The sequence below is a fragment of the Zootoca vivipara genome, chromosome 8, assembly GCF_965207765.1.
Source record: "Zootoca vivipara chromosome 8, rZooViv2.hap1.1, whole genome shotgun sequence".
Lineage (NCBI taxonomy): Eukaryota > Metazoa > Chordata > Lepidosauria > Squamata > Lacertidae > Zootoca > Zootoca vivipara.
The window spans coordinates 71,813,811-71,838,229 of NC_142591.1; the positions used below are offsets into that span (position 1 = coordinate 71,813,811).

The following is a 24,419-nucleotide window of genomic DNA, read 5'->3' on the forward strand; positions in this document are numbered from 1 at the left end:
ATATTTTTGGGGGGGTGGGGTGGGGTTGGCTCCTACCTTCCTACTGCTGAATCCTATGCCGCTCTTTGTTTAAATATGAGAAAACCCCTTAACTGTGAAAACAGATATGGAACTGAAGAATATATTTAATGTACTATAGGCTATATGAGCCATGTTTTGAGATGAGTGTTGCTCACATAAGAGATCCTTCACATCCAGAATTTCTTAAAACAAACATTAAACTATGCACTCTTTCATATTTTGCATGGTCTGGGTGTAAACTCATAGTTAATCAAGCAAACATAATGTTTGAAAGAGAATCTTATACTGATCAGTAACTTCCATGCTATAATTTTACAGTACTGTAAAATGTTATAACTTTACTGCCTAGAGCAGGGGTAGCCAACGTAGTGCTCCCTTCCATATGTTGCTGGACTCCAGCTCCCATCACCGTCAACCAGCATGGCCATTGGTTATGGATGATGGGAACTGTAGTCTGACAATATCTGAAGGGCGCCGCGTTGGCCAGTCTAGGGTCTCAAAACGGGGGAAATGAGTCAACCCCTACAAAGAAAGAGGATTTTAAGGTAAGCACAGTACCACTACGTCGTTCAACAACTAGGTGGGCTGAATATCGCCTTGCTGAAGATACCTCCTGATCTATACTGGATTTCTGAAGCTAGCCACACCCCTTGGGTACTATCATCCCAATGTGATTTGAGAAGAAGGGAGCTTAGGAAGAGCTGAAACAGATGGTTGGGCCATGGGCTGGGTGAGGCAAAATACAAAAAGCTTTTTTGAAGTTCCCCCCACCCTCCTTTCTAAAATCTCAAAATAATTGCCAATATTTTCGTATGAGAAGAAGAATTTGTGAAGCTAATATTAGGCGCATCACCCTTCCACCACCCCTTCCTAAAAACTGCCGTTTCATTGGACCGTATCTATGATACTCTACCCTTAAAGAAAGATATGCTTTTCCTCTGGCTTGTACACTATCAATATCATTTTTCAAGAAGACATATTATCTAAATAAAAGCCCATTTGCAGTACTTCTAAATGGAAGAAACTATCTACTGGCAAGTCATGTTAGACAGAGTGAGAATACAGAGAAAGCATATAAGCATTCTGCAATTATTATCTGCAAGACAAATAACAGATTGCACAATGCTTTATAGCGTGCCAAGAAGTTTTCCAGTTAACATTTCCACTTGGAGAGAAAAAATAGATTACATACTTTTAAAATCATACCCAGCATTGACTTCATAAGGCATGTGGCTCTAGAATGCTTTTTTTTGTTTTTTTGCTTTTACAGTTATTAATTCTATTAGTCAGCTAGCAGGAGGGGTAACGCAACTGGCTTAGGAGGTACACGGAAGACACAGAAGACATTTTGAGAGCTGATCTGCACATCTGCAAAAGAAAGAAAAAAGATTTCCTTCCTAAATTATGCATTCACGATCAGTTGGGGTTTTTCCTTACTTAAAAACATGATTATGTCTGCTTTCTATGCAACATTAGATCTACTACAGCAAATGGTGGCTGCGGCAAACAGTTCTCAGTTTAGAAAAAATACACAGCATTCAGCATGCTTTGTCCTTTTCCATATGCACTCCTTCTTGCATAGACATTCTCGCAAATTCTGATCCCATTATTTTGTAGGTATCCAGCTGTATGGCAACCAATTCTGGCCCATCAAGAGGGCAGTAACAGGAAACTTTGGTGTCACAGCTTAAAGTGATGCATCACTACTACCTTCCAATAACTACCGGCATGTCACAAAATCACAATACTTTCTTCTCTTTTGCTTCTCAAACTCCCACCCCAATCCCTCCTGTATCAGTTCAGCTCAGCCTGCGACATGATAGATCCTGATGGGATCTTCCAGTGTACCACAATCAGAAAAGCTGTTCTCTTCAGCTAGCTTGCTTACTTACTTACTTACGTACGTACTTACTTACTTACTTACTTACCTACCTACCTACCTACCTAACACACACACACCTACCTACACACACACACACACCTGATGTCTAGGATCGATTTGTAGTGAGGGTAGCCCTTTCTAGAGCATTAAAAATACTTTTTAAATAATACAGTCAGGCATATACATATTTATTACACATATGCTTATCAAGTCGGCTACAAAACAGATGAGATGGGTTAACTTTTAAGCACTGAAATGAACGCATTCCACTTCTTTAATAATCCCTCCCAATCCCAGAGCTCAGCTCTAATACCGGAAGTGAGACAGCTTTGGTATTAAAGCAGTGGAACACTGGAAGGTAAGTTAGACTAGGGGCTAGTTACCCTATTTTCTCATTCTCTGCCTGCTCCTTTTATGCATTAAAAATTAACCCTCCAGACCCATTTTATATGCAAACCTGACCATGTGTGACGCTAAAATAAACCAAATACAACTCAGGCGTCAGAATACAGTCTTGGAGTCACTCAGACCAATGGAGAAAGGAAGGAATTGTTCCTATGGTCTGCCTAGTAGCAGAGAACATAGTCATGTGTAGGGTGGAATGGGAAGGCTTGTAGCACCAAGCTATGTTCCGTCATCTGGTCCAGTCAAATGCTGTATAATTTCCCAAGCAACAGCCTCTAACAATGCTGATAATCTTTCACAAGTTATGGGAAACTCATTTTTGAAAGCAAGTGGGCATGTCACGCAGTAAAACTCCAAGAGCTCTAGGAATTAGTTCTAGATTTCATGGAAGAAAATTGCTCAAAATCAATAGCAGGTGGTTCATTACCTGAAGACTAGTTCTCAATTTCTAGCAAATAATCAGGCCATCCAGTTCTATTGTTTACATATAACAAACTCAGTGGAACACAGTGATGAATGACGCTCTAGAACCAATATCGGGGGCTAGGTTAATAGAAAAGAACAAGGAAAGCCTCACAAAAATTCAGCTCAGCTCTAGTGCAGCCTACCAAGCTCCTCCAAAATTAACTAAGGTTGCATAGGAACCTAAAGGTTCAATGCCACAATACATGGAAATAATATGTGTATCTCAAGTTGGAAGTAGCAAGTCACTAGCTATGCATTACGTCATCCTTCCCTTCCTCAACATACACCATGCTGAATTCCTTAGCTAGAGGCCCTTCCCACCTGGAAAGCTACATAAACACAATCCTGCGTAGAAATGGCAAGAAACCTAGCTGGACTGCAAGCGTTGTCCATGATGCAAAGTAATGTCACTGCACATTCTAAGTGAGTGGGGTCTACTGTCATAAGTCCAAGACACGGCACGTAGTTATATTAAAGTGTAGGTGCACCAACTAAAGAGGTGCAAATGTTTTCAACTAACTGCAAGTCAAGTTCTCCTAATTTTCCTGAGATTTTTTCATAGATACGGAGCAATGCAAGTCCAAATCTCATGGGGGCAAGACAAGAACAATTCAGCCGTCGCTGCTGAACTGAGTTCTCGGAGGCTCTACATAATGCATATCTATTAATACTTTCTTACCACTGTAGGGAGTAAACTTTAATTAATTAATAGACTGCAGAGAACTTTGAGATCATCTGATGAAACGGCTTTATATGGTGCAATGTTATTATAACAACTGGAACCAAAATTATCTTCAGCCTACTGAATCTGGCAGAGGGTGTAGGAGTGAGCTTCATGTTAAAACAAAGCAACCAAGGTGTGATTTCATATTATTCTCCCCCCAGAGGAGAGAAATAAATACCTGCTAGAGGATCACAAACTCTTTTTTTTTTTACATTAAGCATATGCAAGGTTAGGAAACAATTAATCACATGCTTCTTTAGGGTAGCTTTGGCATAGCGAGGACTCATTTAAATAGGGCTTGGGCAGGATCCCACACTGCCACACTAAATGAGGGGAGATTTAATCAGCAGTGACTGGCAGGCTGTCTCTCCACTCCATGCGTGGCAGTTTCTTATTGGATAATCAATTAGGTTCACCTAATTTACAGCAATCTTACACTTTTTTATTATTTTTGACAGATGTTTGTATCTGAAAGCAAAAATACCGAAAAAATACGTAAGAACATTTGGGGAAGTTGTATTTTTGGCTTATGTTAAAAGTTTAATACTTATCAAATATAAAACAAACATCTTTAGACTGCAAGTCTGCAGGCAGGGCTTATGTTGTTGTTTAATTGAACAGCACCGGACAATTTTAGAGGCAATCCTCCTCCTAATCATCACCATCTATACCAAAGTCCATCACAATCAGGGAGAGAGATGGTATCTATAAAAGAACAGATTTTTGCATCTTTCTGGTTCAGTTTTTCCCAACATTATAGGTGGCAACCACTCTGAACTTTTAATAATGATGACATAATTTCTGAACTACCATTGACTGTAAATTAAGGGCCGGACTTACCTAAAAAGTGCAAGGGCTGCAACTTCTCCCCCCCCCCCTTTACCCCATGCTTCCTGAAACATACTCAGAGTGTGTGTATTAGGAGAACACCCAGAACCACTAAGGAGCAGGGGAGGGGCATCATTCCGACCGGCAAGCTAAAATTCTCACAATAGTGGGACGTTGAATTCCACCCTAAGAAATCTGCTTTGTTGAGAGCATCTTTTTCCACTGACGGAGGTGGGGCTTAGTATATGGTAGTTATTATGACTGCTCCTAAAATTATATGTCCTTCCTGCAGACTTACAATGTAGATATGTTTAATATATATATATTTTTTAAAAATTACTTTTTAACTTCTCTAAACTTTCAAAAGACAAAGCTAGAGGGAAAATATGAATATTTGAATATGAGATGCAACATTAACAGTTCAGTCTATATGATTAGGGATGCTTGAAGAAAACAATGAATTCCTATACAAAAATAGGCGGCTTCCCCACTTCTCAGACTAATGCACAGATCAGAATTTAATTATCCACCATATTTTTACTGCTCAAAATCTTGCAAATATCTTGAAATAAAATACCCATTAAATTATGTATTTTGAGTGAAAATACACATTGAAATGTGTATTTCTATACTATGTAAAGGGTGGTTTTTTTAAAAAAAACCAACTCTGATAAATAGAGAAATGGAAAAGGATGCAATTAAAGAAAGAAATAATTCATCCATCTCTACATAACTATACTGAATGACCCTTTAGCAGATCCTGGTATCTCTGGATAGGCCTGGGAAAAGCTCCTGTCTAAAATCCTTGAGAATTCTGCCAGTCATGGTAGACAATACTTAACTAGATGGACTCAGTATATTGCAGCCTCCTAGGCCCCTAAACGTTACATTAAAAATCAAAAAAACCTCTCCCACTTCCACCAAAACTCAGATATCCCTATGAAACATTGGTTTTCAACCCAAATGAAAAAAAAGTTTGGTTCCTTCAACACTTAACTCACTGAATTTCCTAGCATAAGATGCAGTGGTGGCCACTACCTCAGAAAGCTTTCCAAAAGCACTGGATGAATTTCATAGCAGAGAGATGTATCAATTACTATTAGCAAGGATGTGAAATGTTCACAGTGGGTCTAGAGTAGGTTTTTCGCTGACCCTCCTTTGGGGAGTCTGATGAAGTAATGGACCCACAACACAAATGGTCAACTATTCAACATCATAACTGCTTTCTTTTCTTCTTCTTCTTCTTCTTCTTCTTCTTCTTCTTCTTCTTCTTCTTCTTCTTCGCGTGCTTTAGATGGTTAATTCTTCTGTAGCCACAAAGCCCCTTGAGATTCACCGACTAGCCTAGGAATCCTACGCTAAAATGTAATCTGACCACAACATGCTCCAGTGTTCAACATTCTCAATGCACCTGTTTAATGGACTGAGATAATGCAAGGTGGTTTGTGGCTTTATCCGTTTTGTGGGCCAAACCATGGCTAAATATCTCCTAAGGGATTTTTGCAGGCAAGTCTTGCACGGCATGGCTGGCTACCCCATGCCACAGAGGATTTCAGAGCAATCAGGCTTGCAGCCCTGCCTGCATCCATGCTCCCCAGTTTTGGAGCCTAAAGTCAAATCACAGGGAAGGGGCTGAGGGCTGCATGCATTTTGTTGTCCATGCTGCTGTGCCAAGCTGTGCTCTCTCAACTTCCTTGGCTACCACAGTCTTAATGACGTATGTGGTATGCAAAGGAGTTACCCAGGGTTTGCACTAGACATAAATTTTAACTACCTGTAAGAGGAGAAAAATGCTTCAAGGTGCCTTTGAGAAGACAGCAGAGAAGACAAATTCATCATCTATTCATTTCAATTGGTCTACCCCAAGTAGGACAAGCATTGGCTATAACCCAATGTCCAGAAGAAGGTATGAAAGGACTAGATACGCCAGCACAGCAGATGACACAGGCAATGTCACCACTGTGTTCTGTGCAACTTTTGCTTATGTTTTATTATAGTGGTATAGTGGTAAGCAGCACCAGCAGCTAGCAACTTCAGAATACAGTGGTTTAAGTACACAATTGGTTCCGGAAGTCTGTACTTAACCTGAAACGAACTTTCCCATTGAAAGTAATGGAAAGTGGATTAAACCGTTCCAGACGGGTCCACGGAGTACTTAAACTGAAAGTACTCAAACCGAAGCGTACTTAAACCGAGGTACGACTGTATAGCTCCTTTTAAAACAAAGGCTTAAACACTTGGGTGAAGATGTCACTCTTGAGAGCGTTAAGATGAAAATCATGTCTAGTCCAGCATCCCGTTTCTCACAGTGGCATCTCCTGCATTGCAGGAATTAGACGGGATGACCCATGGGGTCCTTCCAACTCTACAATTCTATGCTTCTATGATATTGCTAGCTGTCCTCCCTAAACTAAACAGCTTCCGGAGTTACAATCTTTTCTCATAGGGGAGCTACTCCAGCCCACTGACCGTTTTGATTGCCATTGTCAGCCATGTTTTTGAGCATAATGAACATTGTATAATCCTTTCTGCAATGTGATTAAGAGCTCACAGTATTACAAGAGGAACCACACCACAGATTTGTACAAAAGCATTACAATACTGGTAATTAATTATTTTATCAGTTTGCTGGTATCCCTTAGGAAAGTAATTACACTTTGTGCTTGAATAGGTGTGCAGAGTCCTGGAAAGCTGTGTCTGGGGAAAGTCTTAAGTTCATGTTTAGACTGGAGTAAATGCATAGTATATTTGCAGTCCTGTGGTTTCTGTTTATGCATGTAGCAGCAGAAATAGTATCAGCAGCTGATAAATGATAACAGAAGAGTAAAAGTTTGTGCAACGTTATCATACATTCAAGAACTTACATACAACAGAAACCACAGTCTACTATGCATATATACCAAAGTAAACAAGCCTTAAAACACCACTCTAGACATTTTGCAGGAACTTTTTCTGAAGACTTCTTAGACCATTATAAGCTAAAATGACATGCATTTTTTTCCACCAGAGTGCTTCAACCTTCGTAGAAAAGAAAAGCGCATTCTGTAGTGCCCTGTCCATTTGCGTTTAAATTAACTCCCCAAGCATTGACTATTCCCAATCCTTTAAATAATAAGACATCTTAAATCCTTAGTGTTGTCTCCTTCAAACAGATCTCAGCAAATAAATCTCTTATTAATTCACATCAAATTAACCAAGCATATGCTTGCGAGAACTAGACAAATTAATAGATGCCTAGCTTCCGCAATAATGGCTGAATTAGGCTTTTAAGAGAGTAGATTTCAAATACAGGTTTAAATAATTGCTTGGAGAAATATAATTCCCATTGAAACCAAAAGGAGATACTTTAGTGGTAGAAAACAGCAAAACAGAAATACTTCCAAAAAAGCATCAGAGATGATACTTCACAGTAACTATGTTTAATACCAAATGTATGCTTTGCATAATATTACAGTACTCCAATTTACAATTACAATTTAAAATGAAAAGCAGTGTCTTCCAAGTTTTGCTACCATTGTTGGCATCCACCTCTCTCGAGAGACAATGGAGTGCGCCTCTAGGGGTGAAGTCAAAGCACTGGAGAATCACAGCACCTGCTGTGGTTGCAGAGTCCAGTAACTGCTGCCTCCCATGTTGTTTCGCAGCACCAAAGTAACCTCTCTGGGGCGCAGAGTTGCCCAGACCACAAGACCAGACCCTCAAAGTGTCCCTGTTTTCCAGAGAGAAAGGCTTTGGGAGTAAACCTCAAGGGAAATTACTACCGTACTGTTGCCGCAACTAGCATAAAAACCAACCTTTTGTTGTTAGCCAACTAGCTCTATGGCAACCTCTAAACAGTCAGTAAGGTCCTCTCTAATTTGGAAGCAGCACTGGACGATTTAACTGAAAAACTACCCTAAGAGGTGTCAGGCTGAGAGATTGTGGTGTGTACTCAAGGCCACCTAGTGTGCTTCATGGCCGCGCATGGAATTTGATCTGTCCAAACTCACCACTCACATCTCTTCCACTACAGTGGTGTCTCTGGTTACGAGCGCTTCTGGTTACGAATGCTTCAGGTTATGAGCTCCGATAACCTGGAAGTAGCTGCTCCTGGTTGCGAACTTTGCCCCAGGTTGTGAACAGAAACTGCGCGCCAGAGGCGCAAGTGCAGGAGGCCCCATTAGCAGAAACGTGCCTCAGGATAAGAACGGTTTCAGCTTAAGAACAGACCTCTGGAACGAATTAAGTTCGTAACCAGAGGTACCGCTATACATGGGTTCACAGGAAGCCTGGACCAGCTTCTTGATGTGTTGAGTCCACAACCAAGAACAGCCACCTTTTCTCTATACAAAACAGAAATGTTGGTTCAGCTTTGGAGGTCTGCAAATGCCTCTGAAGCTATCTGAACCATTTTAATCCACTTGCATATGTGAACAGCAACAGCTGTTTTGCATCTTGTCCTGGGCACTGCAGTTATAAGGATACAACAAGACGCAAGACCAGAATCATTGTCTCTTTTACTTCCGTGCTCTGTTTCCTAAGTTGTGCTCATATACAAGGCACTTCAATGCCATATTGGGCAAAAGGCCAAAAGTCTTGTTCTGTACTTCAATAGGCGACTGTGGACAGTATTGGTTATGTTTGGGAGAGCAAATTATTGGATAAATTAATACTTTAATTCTACTTGTTAACTCAAGAAAACACAGCCACAGTTTTGGGAGACCGTACCTCTGTTTGATAGTTCTGAAAAGGTGTAAAACCAGCTTTGCATACTGAAGTCAGCTTTCCGCGAACAGTGAGTACATAGATTGAGAGTAGGAGCACATTCAGACAGAGCACAGTTGCCTGGTGGTATCTCTTGGGATGAAACTGCCCAAATTCAGGATAATTTTATTGTTTCATTTTGTTTAATAAACTGCTTTGACCTGTTGTTTTTCAATAAAGTGGTGTATAAATTTTAGGAAATAAATACAAATAATTCATTTTTTAAAGTAAGAAGATGCATGTAGCCCAAGAGATGAGCAATATTTCATTTTTATCCAGTTACAAAGTAATACGTAATTTGTGATCTATGATGTTTCCTAAAATAATTCTAAGTTACTAAACTATGGTCCTCTGACGAAACAATCCAGCCTTACAAGGCATGACTACAGAATTACTAGCCAACAAAAGCTTCACTCAACTGCCTAGTTCACATATTGTGTTTCAAGAAAGAAGAGAATTAGAAGAAGCAGCTCTGCTCCGATTTGCCAATTTATAAAAGTATCCACTAAGGATAATTCTTGTTCATCCTAGATGTGCACTTTACTTTTGCCACTTATTCAAGATTGCAAATCTGAAGATGAAACTGGTTAAGGATACTGGGAGTTGTGGTTCAACAACTTCAACCTGCACTCATGTAAGGTGCGCTAATGCACAAGCCAGAGGGTAGAGTCACACAATCATTACTCTATGGTTCTAGCACAGTGACATCCATATGAAACAATATAATCTTAAAGAATCTAAAAGGCAGGGGAATCAGGTATCATTATGCCTTTTGACAAACTACAATATTGTTGATTCCTTGATCTCTAAGCAAGGACTGGAAACACAACTAGAAGATAGCATAGTACTGGGCTAAAAGAACTGCTTCTCCCCATATGAACTTAAACTGAATGCTTATATCACCAAGATCAGGTCTTGCACAATGTCCCATAACCACCTGAGAAGCAGCAGGATAATCTCTCTGAAGTGGCAGTTCAGCTTCCACTAAAACCTATGTTGTTCTTCTCACTCTTTGCGAAGGCCAAAATGAATGTCATTAATTATCTAATAAATATAATTAATTCTGTAATCAATTACACATTCAATTTCCATGGAACAACAAAAACAATGCAGAGAATAATGTAATTATTTACATGTTCACGAACTTAAAAATGATAGCAAATACCACTCGTATGGTGCTGGAGGAGACTCTTGAGAGTCCCATGGACTGCAAGAAGATCAAACCTATCCATTCTGAAGGAAATCAGCCCTGAGTGCTCACTGGAAGGACAGATCGTGAAGCTGAGGCTCCAATACTTTGGCCACCTCGTGAGAAGCGAAGACTCCCTGGAAAAGACCCTGATGTTGGGAAAGATTGAAGGCACAAGGAGAAGGGGACGACAGAGGACGAGATGGTTGGACAGTGTTCTCGAAGCTACGAACATGGGTTTGACCAAACTGCGGGAGGCAGTGGAAGACAGGAGTGCCTGGCGTGCTCTGGTCCATGGGATCACGAAGAGTCGGACACGACTAAACGACTAAACAACAACTACCACTCGTATTCACTTGATTGATTCCTATTCCAGACCTCTAATGCACACAAAAATTGCTGCGATTTCTGATCCCGTTTCCATTTCTGACGGAATTCTCCAGCATTCCTAAATCTACCATATTTCTGAAGTGATGTTACTTCCCCACACACAAATGCTGCCACTCTCTATCAAGCACAAGTGTAGGAGGACAGCAGGAGCGACAAAAGAGTGGACTGTGTGTTTCCTACACAAGCCACATATATTGGACACAATTCAGAAACTGGAGTGTTCTGGTTAGAGCTGAATATGATCTCTAGCCAACACACTCTTTAATTATCTAGCATTTAGAATCCACATTATCACACAAACTCACACACACACACCCCTCCCCAATTTCATTATCAGGCACATCACATGGCAACCAAACTTACTAATTTCTCAAGGAAACATGTGGCTTCTCGTCTAACAGTGTTCTGTAATATTTATTGCACCCCATCCGTTCTATTAAACTTCCAAACTCATCCTATAAGGCTTTAATCTTCAAAACCAAAGCTCATTCAGAAAAATTCAAAAGTATCAGACAACTAACCACACACCAAGTTGTTATGAACTTTGGTCACGGCATGTTTAAGCTTTATAGATATTTTATGTGAAATGCTACAACATTCAAGAGACGGCGGTGGCTGTTAAGTTATATAGAGTTACATAAATAATCAGTTTTGTATACTGTGTCATCGATGTGCACGGCATTTTACAAACAAGATGGTGGGGGTGCGGCCAAGGGGGAACATGTGCATTTGATTTAGTCAGAGTAAGGGTGAGGAACCCATGGCCCTCCGGACATTGCTGGACTCCAAGTCCCATCATCCCTACCTTAACCATGGGCCAAGCTGGTTAGGACTAATGTAAGTTGCAGCCCAGCAGCGTCTGGTGACCCATCCTCAAGTTAGAGATATTTGGGCTTGTATAAATAGAAGCTCAGGAGTTAAGCCAAAGGATTCACAGAAAAGATTGGTTTGTGAAGAAAGAAGTGGATCTAAGTCTGCTAATACTGTAAGGATTAAGTACAGTATGGATGTTTTTTAAACAATATGTGCCTTGTTGAATCAGATTAAGCATCCATTTTGTCCATCCTCTCGTTTCCAACCGAAGCCAGCAAAGTGCCTCTGGGAAGCCAAGTAGCAGGGCATAAAGACAATGCACTCTCCCACATTGTTTGCACCCAGGCAGACAGACATGCTACCTCAACGGACATATGTTTGCCCCCAAACCTTGTTTTGCAGTAGTCCGCCTATGCTGGGAGACTTCTCCCAAAATCGACAAAGCATTGCTTGTGAAATACACTTTTTAACCCAGGGTCGTATTTCTTATATGGCAAGTATATCCCAAACTCTATATTTTAACTGGAAAAGTTGGGAGTCGTCTTATACGCCGGAATATACGGTAGTTGTTTTTAGAAGATTACCCATAAGTGGTAAAATATTTATAGCAGCACACAACTAAATCCTACAAAGAGTAGACCCATTAAAATTATTTTAGTTACTGATTTCATTGAATCTACTCTGAATTTAAGTACCCTTGGATTTTAATCCAACACTACAGTTAAGGATGAATTACTTTTGTGTTCTGCTGCGGAAGAGCTCTAAGTAATTCTAACGCAGCTACCTCCAACACCAGCAGAAAGTCGAGGAACTATCTCATCCATTTTCCATTTCTTATTCTCTGTTAACTGTGGTTCACTTTTTAAAAAAACACTAAATAAAAATACAGGGACCCAGGTGGCGCTGTGGTTAAACCACTGAGCCTAGGGCTTGCTGATCAGAAGGTCGGCGGTTCGAATCCCTGTGACGGGGTGAGCTCCCGTTGCTTGGTCCCAGCTCCTGCCAACCTAGCAGTTCGAAAGCACGTCAAAGTGCAAGTAGATAAATAGGAACCGCTACAGCGGGAAGGTCAACGACGTTTCCATGTGCTGCTCTGGTTCTCCAGAAGCAGCTTTGTCATGCTGGCCACATGATCTGGAAGCTATATGCCGGCTCCCTCGCCCAATAATGCGAGATGAGCGTGCAACCCCAGAGTCGGTCACGACTGGACCTAATGGTCAGGGGTCCCTTAAATAAAAATACAATCAAAAGATTAGCAACAACAGAAGCTGAAGCTGATCTACCAACTAAGAACGTGAAAAGCAGGTGCCTGGAACCAATTTTCAGAAGGTGAGCAATGTAGGAGCTCTCTATGTTCCACCGGGGAAGCAGCCCACAAAATGGGCTGCAGGAAAGGAAAGGAAAGCCAAGCATAGAAAACTCCACCAGTTGACTCTTTCTCAAGAGAACTGCCAAAGAGGATGCTTTGTCCATCTCTTCAGACTAGAAGGGCTCATGCAGGGGAGAAATGCTAACCGTACATTTAAATGCCAGTGCAGTGCTCCAAGGATCAGGCCATTAAGCTAATGCAAGCGACATGAGGTGCAGTCCACAAATTTTCCCCCGCAAGAGTGCATCTACATTCTAGTGAAGTCATTGCGTACAACCGAGAAGTTGAGAGAAGCAGGTTACATTTGTTTCCGCCTACCCCCTACATTGATTTTAATGTATGTTATAACTGAACTTCATAATATTTTGAAATTAGTTCTTGACAGACGTTTTCTTATGTTTTGTTGGACTTCATTGCAGGGGGGGGGGGCTGCATGATGGGGCAATGCCACATTCCTCCCATCAGCATCTACCATTCATAGTCATAATTTGATTCAAACCCTGAGAATCTGCCAAGTTTAATAAAACACATAACAATGTTTCCAGACTTGGGTGTTTGTGGAACTCAAATATGTTTTCATCTAAATACTACTAAGCCACTACAAAGCACATAATCATCAAATGGAAAGTAGCAACAAATACAGAACACTCAAACAGAAATCATTAATCACTAATTAGAACAAAAAAGGGGGGGAACACTCACATAAGAAAAAACATTTAAAAATCAATTTAATCACTTGAAGAAAGTCATATGGATCACTGGAAGAAACCATTTGTAGCCATAGTGGAACAAGAGCTTTCATTTTTCCCATAGTCTCATTCATCATTATGTTCAATTGTATTAGATTAAGAATCATGGTCCTCTTTTCCCCACCAATGCCATCCTGCTTCCAATTCTGACCTACACAATGCTGTAGAATGATCCATTGTACTGATAAAATCAAGAAGTTGTTTTGTTTTCTTAAACCACATCTTAGAAGCAAATTGACAAAGCATCTACTATACTTTCCTGGCAGAAACAAGTCTTGAAAGGGCCTTCAAGTTATGTGCATTGGCTAAAACATAACCTCCTTTGAAGTAATGTTGCTACCTGGGTAAAAAAAAAAAGCTTTGAATGCAGATATAAAGACTCAGTTTACAGATATAAAGACTCAGTTTACAGATTATTCAGCTGATTTAGTTAAGAAGATGAGAAGAACCCAGCAAAGATGAGGCAAAAAAGCAACTAAATGCAGGGCCAGCCAATCACACACCTGTTGGTGGTGATGAGCCAATCAACGTTAACTTATAGTTCCCACACTCATCTGGAGTTATGTCCCATTTTCAAACTCCACACAGAACACTGGTTACTTTTATTAAAACGATTCAAGCAATTCATTTTCTTCTTAGTGCATCATACTCAAGTAAATAATAATAATCGCATCACTCATTGGAACTCAAGGAGCAACAATTGGTTCTTTGAGGAATGTTGAGGTATGAAGTTCATGAATAAGCCTAGAAGTTGCAGCTACTCAATAGGCCAATAAAGCGACGCTGTCCTAGAGCATGCTGAGATTTATGTAATATGTGAGATTGCTTAACATCCTCTTTCATTTGATATTCTACTCATTGACACCTGCTGTAACAGTGCATCCCATTGCAAGAAGATTATATCAGATAGGTAAGTTAGATAACGATAGCAAAAATGACAGACTGTAACTAAAAAGCTTGACATCTTCAGAATGGTTCAGAACCCACTAAGTAGCTCCCACCCCCCAAAAAATGGAGACCATTATCACAAACATACAAGCAAAAAGATTCAAGTAAAGTCACCAAATATTTTTTAAAGGAATGAATTCATAAAGCATTACAAAAGGACTGGCGACAACATTTATTATTCATCTGCGGCTTTGCCTTCTATGAATAATGCAAAATAGCCTAAACACATATTGATAAAATCTTAGTGCTACAAAAATACCTTTGTGTGGATTAGTATGTATATAGAGTAAGAGCATGCAAAAGAATGCATATTTTATGTTTAAGATTGAGAGATTAGGTATTAAAATACATGCTGTATTTCCCAGTAATTCACATATATTCATATATTCTTGAGTGTATGTTTATGTTTGTGCTTGTGCATTTCCCTCGACAGCCTGTTCCGCCAAAAAAGCAGTCCTGTTTTATTTTATTATTAAAAGAATCTTCTTCCACAAACATTAAATTCTACAGGTTTCCTGCAGATCTGGGAAATTCTGGGCCCTTCTGGCACTAAACCTCCAACATTGCTTTGATTATCCAATATTGATTCAACATTTGATTTGCTACACAGAAAAAAAACCATGGGGTTGTATCCAATAGTTTCACAGTGGGTGGCAGCTGCCCATCTATAGGGTCAGTAAGTCCTCTTGAACAGTTTAGATTGTGTAGCACTGAATCGCCTGAAATCAGGCTGAGGAACCTCCACAGGCACAAGATCCCTCTGCCTAGTTTTGGGCAATTCCTCTTCACATTGTGGTTCTGTGCAACGGGATCAACCCAGGGAAGAAGGAGAAGGGAACTATTGGTTGTTCAAGCTGCTGTACAATCACTAGATATAACCCATGGTGTTTTCATCCATTAACGATAACTGGAAATCTGAACATTTTATTTATTTTAAACATTTTTAAGGCCAATTTTCAATACCATGCCAATAAACCAGATCTCAGCAGGCCTGTGCAAGCTTATGTACAAAGATGTGGCCCTGTGTATTATACCTGAGAGCAAGGAGTCAGGCCAATTTAGCACAGCATCAATCTAATATTGGTTCCAAAATTTGTGAGATATGTAGTACATGCTGCCACACTGATGCCTGGAGTTCTACTGTACAGGCACCTAAAAAATAAAAAAACTGAATAGGATAGCCAAGGAGAATACTATAGCTGCCCTAATAATTGCTCCAGTTGTATAGGTAGCCCAACTTCCCATTTTGTGAAATGTGGGCATCTGGGGTATTGTGTGGAATACTTCCCCAAAAGTCTACGTAAGAACAAAAAAGTAAAAAAGAAAGCACTGCACACAGAGATTCCGTACATGTGGCCCAATTCTGAGTGACGCTAATAGAATGCAGATATGCTTTTTATTTTAGCCACAGTCTTGTTATGGTGAGGGTGTGCGTGAGGTCTAGAATTTGTATCTGTGTTTCAAACTAAGGATGCTTAATTGTATTTCAATGTCTACAAAGTGCTGCTAGGCCTTTACTACTAACATGTGCAATCCCGTTTTACAAGCAACCTGCTCTTAATCAGCTTCCAAACGTCCCCACAAGTTTGCTTCCTTCATTTCCCCCTTGCACGTAATCCTCCACAGCATGGGAAAGAGGACGGGCACATGACAGCTATTGCTGTGGTACAGCTCTGTTTCATAGCCCTCTTGTTAATTAAAAGCAACAAAATGGCAGGCATTTCGACTAAATGCACAAAGACGGGTGAAGCAAAACCCAGGCCATACGATTTTGAAGCGCAATGAACAAAAGGCACCAAAAACAGCAAAATGAGGGCTTCCTTTCCCGTTTGCCGCACTCCTTCCTATAGCATGAGTAACAAACATGCAGGGGTTAACAGAGTGAGAAAGTGGTGAAAACCAGTTTTGAGAGATCAGTCAACAATCCTGTACAAAGCCTGGGTGTGTGCTCTGCTCGCATCACTGTAAACGGAGCCTTCCAGAAGTTTCGTGACAACCTTTCAATCAGTTTAGCGTTTGTGCAAGAGTTCCAGTGTGGGATGCAACATACATTTTATCTCTTGCCTAGTCTTCATCAAAACAATCTGGGTTTTAATTAAATAAATTGCACTGGTTTGGTTTGGAGAATTCTTATGTCAATGCTCATGTAAAATGTAACATGTTTTCCCCCCTTCACAAAGCCTTTCCAAACTACAAACATATGGTGCAGGGATACGTGCAAAATTCATCCCAACATATGGTGTTTTACACTTCCACTTTATTGTTGCCAACAGATGCGATGGAAGCAAGCCTCAATTACTTGAACCTTGATTACCGCAGTCTCTCAGCTAACTAGGTTGGCTGTCCCAACATCACCCCCAAAACATACCTCAGTATTAAGGTAACCATACAGTGAGTGGAACCTCTGGTTACGAAGTTAATTTGTTCCAGAGGTCCGTTCTTAAGCTGAAACCGTTCTTATCCCGAGGCACGCTTTCGCTAATGGGGCGTGTGATTTCCGTTCGCATCCTGGGGCAAAGTTCGCAATCAGGAGCAGCTACGTCCGGGTTCAAACCTACCATATCCATTCTTAAGGAAGATAAAACCTATCCATTCTGAAGGAAATCAGCCCTGAGTGCTCACTGATTCAGGACAGATCCTGAAGCTGAGGCTCCAGTACTTTGGCCACCTCATGAGAAGAGAAGACTCCCTGGAAAAGACCCTGATGTTGGGAAAGATTGAGGGCACTAGGAGAAGGGGACGACAGAGGATGAGATGGTGTTCTCGAAGCTACGAACATGAGTTTGACCAAACTGTGGGAGGCAGTGGAAGACCGGAGTGCCTGGCGTGCTCTGGTCCATGGGGTTACGAAGAGTCAGACATGACTAAACGACAAAACAACATCATCGTCAACTTCCAGGTTAGAGGAGCTGGTAACCTGAAGCGTTCGTAACCAGAGGTACCACTGTATTGGAAGAGATCTGAACAACATATTCAATCTCAGCATCTCCAAACAGAGTTGGGAACAAGTACTGTCTGAAACCTTGGAAAGCCACTTGCAGTAGATAGTGCTGAATGAGGCAGACCATTGCTCGGACTATCTCCCTGCAACCTCTGCACTCTCTCTCTCTCTCTTTCTCTCCCTCTCTGACAGCAGCCCCATGAGAGATTTCAAAGATAGGAAGACAGCACCCTGCAATTCCCAACTGATGTGCTGGGAGCATTGCTTAGAGGGGCAGGGTCAAGCTAGCCAGTAGTCTGACTGGGAATGGATTGTTGGGAATAAATATTTTCCATTGTGCAGCTTGTTGGGGGGGGGGATTAAGCAGAATGGCTAATTAATGTGCACCGCTTCTCTCCAAAGGGAAGTCCTAAAACACATACCATATGGCTGCCAATTCTGTGCTCATTCTCGATAATCACATATTCTAATCAATGAAAATAAATGGATAAATATATCTTTTTGTCAGCCGGTATTTCAAGCCAGTCCTTTAAATATGAGCTCCCGGGAAGCAGAAAGTAATATTTCTTTTTGTATTTTTCTACTTTGCTGAATATGCAGATTACACTCAGTGCAATAAAAACTATAAATCTTACAAATAAATTACTTTTCTCAGCCATTTAATTTCCCATTCCCCCCCACACAACACATCCCAATCCCCAAAATGTTTTGCAAAGCTGTGCCTTAGAAAAGACCCATTCCTGTACAATGCTAAGTTCAGTATGTCACACATTATCTGTAACTCAAGTTCAGTGTAGCATATACGGTACATTACTGTTTCCCCTAAGTGCACAACCACCCATTCTTTATTTGTATTTTGCATGGGAAAGGTTTTGAAGTCCTAGCTACCAGCCATATTTTTGAACTAGGCAAGAGATGGACAACATGCACCAGAAAAACTGTCTTTCCCGACATGAGATGTCACAGAATCTTTTGCCCCTTCTCCTCCGTGGCCAACATAGGCTTTAAGTAGCTCAGCTCAGCATTTAACAATTTGCCTGGTTGCCATAGGTGACAAGGAATTCCTTGCAAGCAAATGACTGGGCAGGAAGGGAAGGAGGGGCCCTATCCATTTGTCTGTCTTCAGACAGGCAAAATAAATGATGGACAGAGCTTTATACTTGACAACTTTTGTTTGATAGTACTGGAACTTGAAGGCACATGTTAGACCATGGGTAGGCAAACTAGAGGAAAACAATAGAATGGGGAAAACCAGAGATCTGTTCAAGAAAATTGGAGATATGAAAGGAACATTTCGTACAAAGATTACCATAATAAAGGACAAAAGTGGTAAGGACCTAACAGAAGCAGAAGACATCAAGAAGAGGTGGCAAGAATACACAGAGGAATTATACCAGAAGGATATGGAGGTCTCGTACACCTCAGGTAGTGTGGTTGCTGACCTTGAGCCAGACATCTTGGAGAGTGAAGTCAAATGGGCCTTAGAAAGCATTGCTAATAACAAGGCCAGTGGAAGTGATGATATTCCAGCTGAACTATTTAAAATTTTAAAAGATGATGCTGTTAAGGTGCTACACCCAATATGCCAGCAAGTTTGGAAAACTCAGCAATGGCCAGAGGACTGGAGAAGATCAGTCTACATCCCAATTCCAAAGAAGGGCAGTGCCAAAGAATGCTCCAACTACCGCACAATTGCGCTCATTTCACACGCTAGCAAGGTTATGCTTAAAATTCTACAAGGCAGGCTTAGGCAGTATGTGGACCGAGAACTCCCAGAAGTGCAAGCTGGATTTCGAAGGGGCAGAGGAACCAGAGACCAAATAGCAAACATGCACTGGATTATGGAGAAAGCTAGAGAGTTCCAGAAAAACGTCTACTTCTGCTTCATTGACTATGCAAAAGCCTTTGACTGTGTCGACCACAGCAAACTATGGCAAGTTCTTAAAGAAATGGGAGTGCCTGATCACCTCATCTGTCTCCTGAGAAATCTCTATGTGGGACAAGAAGCTACAGTTAGAACTGGATATGGAACAACTGATTGGTACAAAATTGGGAAAGGAGTACGACAAGGTTGTATATTGTCTCCCTGCTTATTTAACTTATATGCAGAATTCATCATGCGAAAGGCTGGATTAGATGAATCCCAAGCCGGAATTGAGATTGCCGGAAGAAATATCAACAACCTCAGATATGCAGATGACACAACCTTGATGGCAGAAAGTGAGGAGGAATTAAAGAACCTTTTAATGAGGGTGAAAGAGGAGAGCGCAGAATATGGTCTGAAGCTCAACATCAAAAAAACCAAGATCATGGCCACTGGTCCCATCACCACCTGGCAAATAGAAGGGGAAGAAATGGAGGCAGTGAGAGATTTTACTTTCTTGGGCTCCTTGATCACTGCAGATGGTGACAGCAGTCACGAAATTAAAAGACGCCTGTTTCTTGGGAGAAAAGCAATGACAAACCTAGACAGCATCTTAAAAAGCAGAGACCTGCTTAGCTACAGTAGCCACTTAATCACAACATAAGCTCTAAAATATACATAAGCAATGCATGGTTCTCCCTGCATTTCATTTCCAATATGAATTACGAGGCCTAAAAACCTGAAGAATTGATGCTTTTGAATTATGGTGCTGGAGGAGACTCTTGAGAGTCCCATGGACTGCAAGAAGATCAAACCTATCCATTCTTAAGGAAATCAGCCCTGAGTGCTCCCTGGAAGGACAGATCGTGAAGCTGAGGCTCCAATACTTTGGCCACCTCATGAGAAGAGAAGAATCCTTGGAAAATACCCTGATGTTGGGAAAGATCGAGGGCACTAGGAGAAGGGGACGACAGAGGATGAGATGGTTGGACAGTGTTCTCGAAGCTACGAACATGAGTTTGACCAAACTGCGGGAGGCAGTGCAAGACAGGAGTGCCTGGCGTGCTATGGTCCATGGGGTCACGAATAGTCGGACACGACTAAACGACTAAACAACAACAACAAAAACCTGAAAGGGAAGTAATCTACTAATTATTTTTTAGACGATATTATGGGGCCAATGCTAACTTTATCCATGACACAAACTAGCCACTTCCAGAACAGGAAAGTCATTACAGATGACAATCCTGTTTCTCATAGTTTACTGAACATAAAGTGTTATTCACTATTGCTCATCAGACAATAAAGCTTGCTTTGAGACTAAAATACATAACCTGATCGACTGGAGCCATCTTTCAGTGTAAAGATCATTTAGAAAAGGCTGCATGTCCACACAGGTAGCAGCTGCTCCTATCAGAACTATCCACCTGATCAGGGTGGTCATGAATGGAAGTACCATCACAGTCATTTCCCTCCAACTCTTCCTATACATTTCCACTGTAATGCATGAATTAAAATAAGCACTTAGTTTCTGTCCATTCTGTTGCACTGATGTCAGTCAGCAGGACAAGAATTGAAATAAATCAGCTGAAATTGAAACAACAGATACCAATGCAGGATATAGAATCGGTCTCGGACACTTGACAATTTGACAAAAACTGCTAACCAAACTGACTCATCTGTTTCCTATTGCAGAGGACAGGCAAACTAAACATTAATCAGAGGCCCACACCCAGTCTTAAAGCTTTCTCATTTTTAATTATTATTTTGTCTCATTTTTAATTAATCTCAGTTTATGACTGAAGCAGCTCACCTGTGACTTTTGGCAAATAATGCTTCTGTTCTCTGCTACTACACCTGACTACTTAGAGGGCCAACAACACAATAAAGATTCTGAAGCGATTTGCACTTTTACTCTGCTGTGCTATGCATGCTTTTTTATTTATTTAAGAGATTTCTACACTACCCTTCAGCAATGCTTTCAGGGTGGTTTATAAATACTAGTTAAATCAGGGCAACATATAATAAATTACATGTTAATAAATATCTTTAAAAGGATGCTGAACAGAAATATCTTTTTTATTGTCAGAAGCAAATAATCCTGTGTTCAATGGGCTTTACCCCCCAAGTACGATTTACAGGAGTTCGACCTCGACATACGCTATTAGGTAAACACTCGCTTTTTTAAAACATGGGATAAAAGATTCAAATGGATCCTTCCATATTATTTCAAACCCTCCCTTCACTGTGTTTTTATTTAATCTGAATTCATAAACATGGCATAGAAAAGGTACACTGTGGTAAGGTCATTTTCTCCCCTGTCTTCTAGTCATGGCAGCCATGTTCTCTTTCAGTGTTTCCCAAACTTGGAGCTCCAGCTGTTGTTGGACTGCAGTTCCCATGGTCCCTGACTACTGGTCCTGCTAGCCAGGGATGATGGGAGTTGTAGTCCAAAAACAGCTGGAGACTCAAGTCTGGGAAACACTAATGCCTCCGCCGTCAGAGGCAGTATGCCTCTGCATATCAATTGCAAAGGGGCATAGCATCAATAGCAAAGGGGCATAGTGCTGCTTTCAAGTCTCCAAGGTCCTGTTTTGTGGCCCCACAAAGGCATCCAGTTGACCCCTGTGAGAACAGGATGCTGGGCTAGATGGGCCTTTGGTCAGATCCAACAGAATTCTACTTCTTATGTTCTTATTGGGTATGAGTCCTAACTGAGCCCACCCACATAGTCAAAACTTATTTTACCTTTTATTTGTATTATATTTACTGTTTTTAATTAGGTTTTGTAATTTTGGAGTATGCGGAATACTTTATCTGAGTGGATGTAGCAACCGAGTAATTTCGTTGTTCCCGCAAGGGGACAATGACAATAAAGATATCTTATCTTAAAACTCAACCCTAAAAGCTACTTTGTGCATCTGAAATGTGCATAATCATCATCATCATCATCATCGTTACGTGAATGTTTCCTATCTCCAATAGATTTTGAGTTCAAGGGCCAAACGAGAGGTAAAGCCTGCGGTAGCAAGGCGGCTTTTGAAGACGGGAAAAGCAGCTATTCTGTTGAGAGTTTCAATCCTTCCCTCCCTTGCTCAGTCTTTCCCCTAACTAAATCACCATCCCCAAAGTTGCAATTAGCTCTGAAAGGAGAAAAGACAGGTACAGAAACTACACATGTCATTTCCCCTTCTAATTAACATTTGTGTTGTTTTTTTAACCATATGAGATCCTAATTATGGACACCTAGTTTAGCCTTGAGATGTTATGATCTCTGAAGCTCCCTTCACATGTTTTGGGTGTGATGGCTTGCTCACGCAGCGATCGGGGAGAAGGGCGGTTCTGCTGATGAAGGCATTAGACACATTACTGGCCCTCGCGGATACTCACACATTGGTGCGGATGCCTGAAGGAAGTAAGCCTATACATGAGCTGCTGTCCGGATTTAGGTTTTAACACCATCAGGCCACTACACAACAGGAAGTACTGACCATGTAAAGACCTAGACACAAGCAAATGTTCACTCATGGGACTAGTGGTGCATCCAACGCCAGTTGTGGAGCCCCACTTCCTGGTCATTACCATAATGAGGATTGCTTCACATGTAAGGGGAACTTTTTATTACACAGGAATTAAGCTCCTTATGGTAGTACAGTGGTGCCTCACTAGACGAATTTAATTCGTTCCACGGGTCTTTTCTTATAACGAAAAATTCGTCTAGCAAATCCCATAGGAATACATTGAATTTTTTTTAACTTGTTTTTGCCCATAGGAACGCATTAATTGAATTTCAATGCATTCCTATGGGAAACCGCGATTCGCTAGACGAATTTTTCGTAAAACGAATTCGTCTAGCGAGGCAACCTCCACTAGAAAAACCCTTTCGTTAAGCAGGGCATTCGTTAAGCAAGGCACCACTGTATAAGAATAATATTTGGTGCAATTTCAGGAGGTTTTTCTTTTTATTTAAACAAGTATTAGAATTGTCAAATGCATCTCTTCCTCCCTCCTCCCCCCTCAAAAACACGACTAAATTTGAGCCTATTTCCAACATTTGATTAGCTATTTGCCATTCAGATGCTTTTGCCATTATTTGCAATTACTGCATCACATACATTTACGCTATCAGCTACTGTTGAATTTGAGGCAGTCATACCAACTGAAAAACAACAACGATCTGTAGTCCTATATATTCACTTTCATACTGCCTTGTTCAACAGAGTACACTATCGACCCAGTAGCTTCCACCAAAGGAGATTTTTTTTGCATATTGGCAAAAAAAGTCCGGCAAATAAGCAGTGCCAAGATCAGATCCATCTCACACTGTTGTGAGGATAAAATGGGTGACGGAGAAAACTAAGTATTCTGCCTTGATCTCTTTGGTGGGAAAGTAGGATATAAATGTAGTAAATAAGCAAAAGGAAATTACCTGCGATAGGTCTGGCATTGGTGTAAAGTTGTGGTATTTAACAAGGGTCTGTGATCATGAATTGTAGGAGCACAGGATCCAACATAAGTTTGCTTTTCCCCGATGCCTCCAACATCCTACGGTACCCATGACTCTGCCCTGTTTTGGACATTCCAGCAACATATTGAGAAGTTCTACTGGCATTATCTGCATGGTGGTAGCATTTATGTTGTTCCACCACATCCTACAGCCTCTCAGCAGGTGTTACTCCAGTACTCGACGGCACCCTTAGATGCTTCTCTCTTCTAGCAAGCCTTTGCCCCAGCTGTCATGTGAATTGCTATCTCCTTGCCACCACTACAGTGTGGTGTAGTGGTTAAGAGCGGTAGACTCGTAATCTGGGGAACCGGGTTCGTGTCTCCACTCCTCCACATGCAGCTTGGGCTAGTCACACTTCTTTGAAGTCTCTCAGCCCCACCCACCTCACAAAGTGTTTGTTGTGGGGGAGGAGGGGAAAGGAGATTGTTAGCCGCTTTGAGACTCCTTCGGGTAGTGATAAAGCGGGATATCAAATCCAAACTCTTCTTCTCTTCTTCTTCTATTTGTAGAAAAATATCTGTTCTTGCTGCTCTTGTTGTTATTGAATGATTAAAAATTTCTGTGATGTTAGTCACCTTGGG

General features: G+C 41.0%; 1 protein-coding gene across 11 annotated transcripts in view; it reads right to left on the reverse strand.

Moving 5' to 3' along the window:
• Positions 1 to 24,419, reverse strand: part of TRPS1 (transcriptional repressor GATA binding 1) — a 237,774-nt gene that overhangs the window by 173,543 nt on the left and 39,812 nt on the right. For 4 of the 11 annotated variants that reach the window (XM_060277657.2, XM_035125582.3, XM_088675846.1 and 1 more), the window contains exon 2: positions 1,214 to 1,389. The exons of 6 other annotated variants lie outside the window; for them this stretch is intronic. In XM_060277657.2, the coding sequence (XP_060133640.1) occupies positions 1,214 to 1,250 (37 nt within the window). In that variant the 5' untranslated portion in view covers positions 1,251 to 1,389. The remainder of the gene's footprint in view (positions 1 to 1,213; positions 1,390 to 24,419) is intronic. One more of the 11 variants, XM_035125587.3, reaches the window with a different exon arrangement.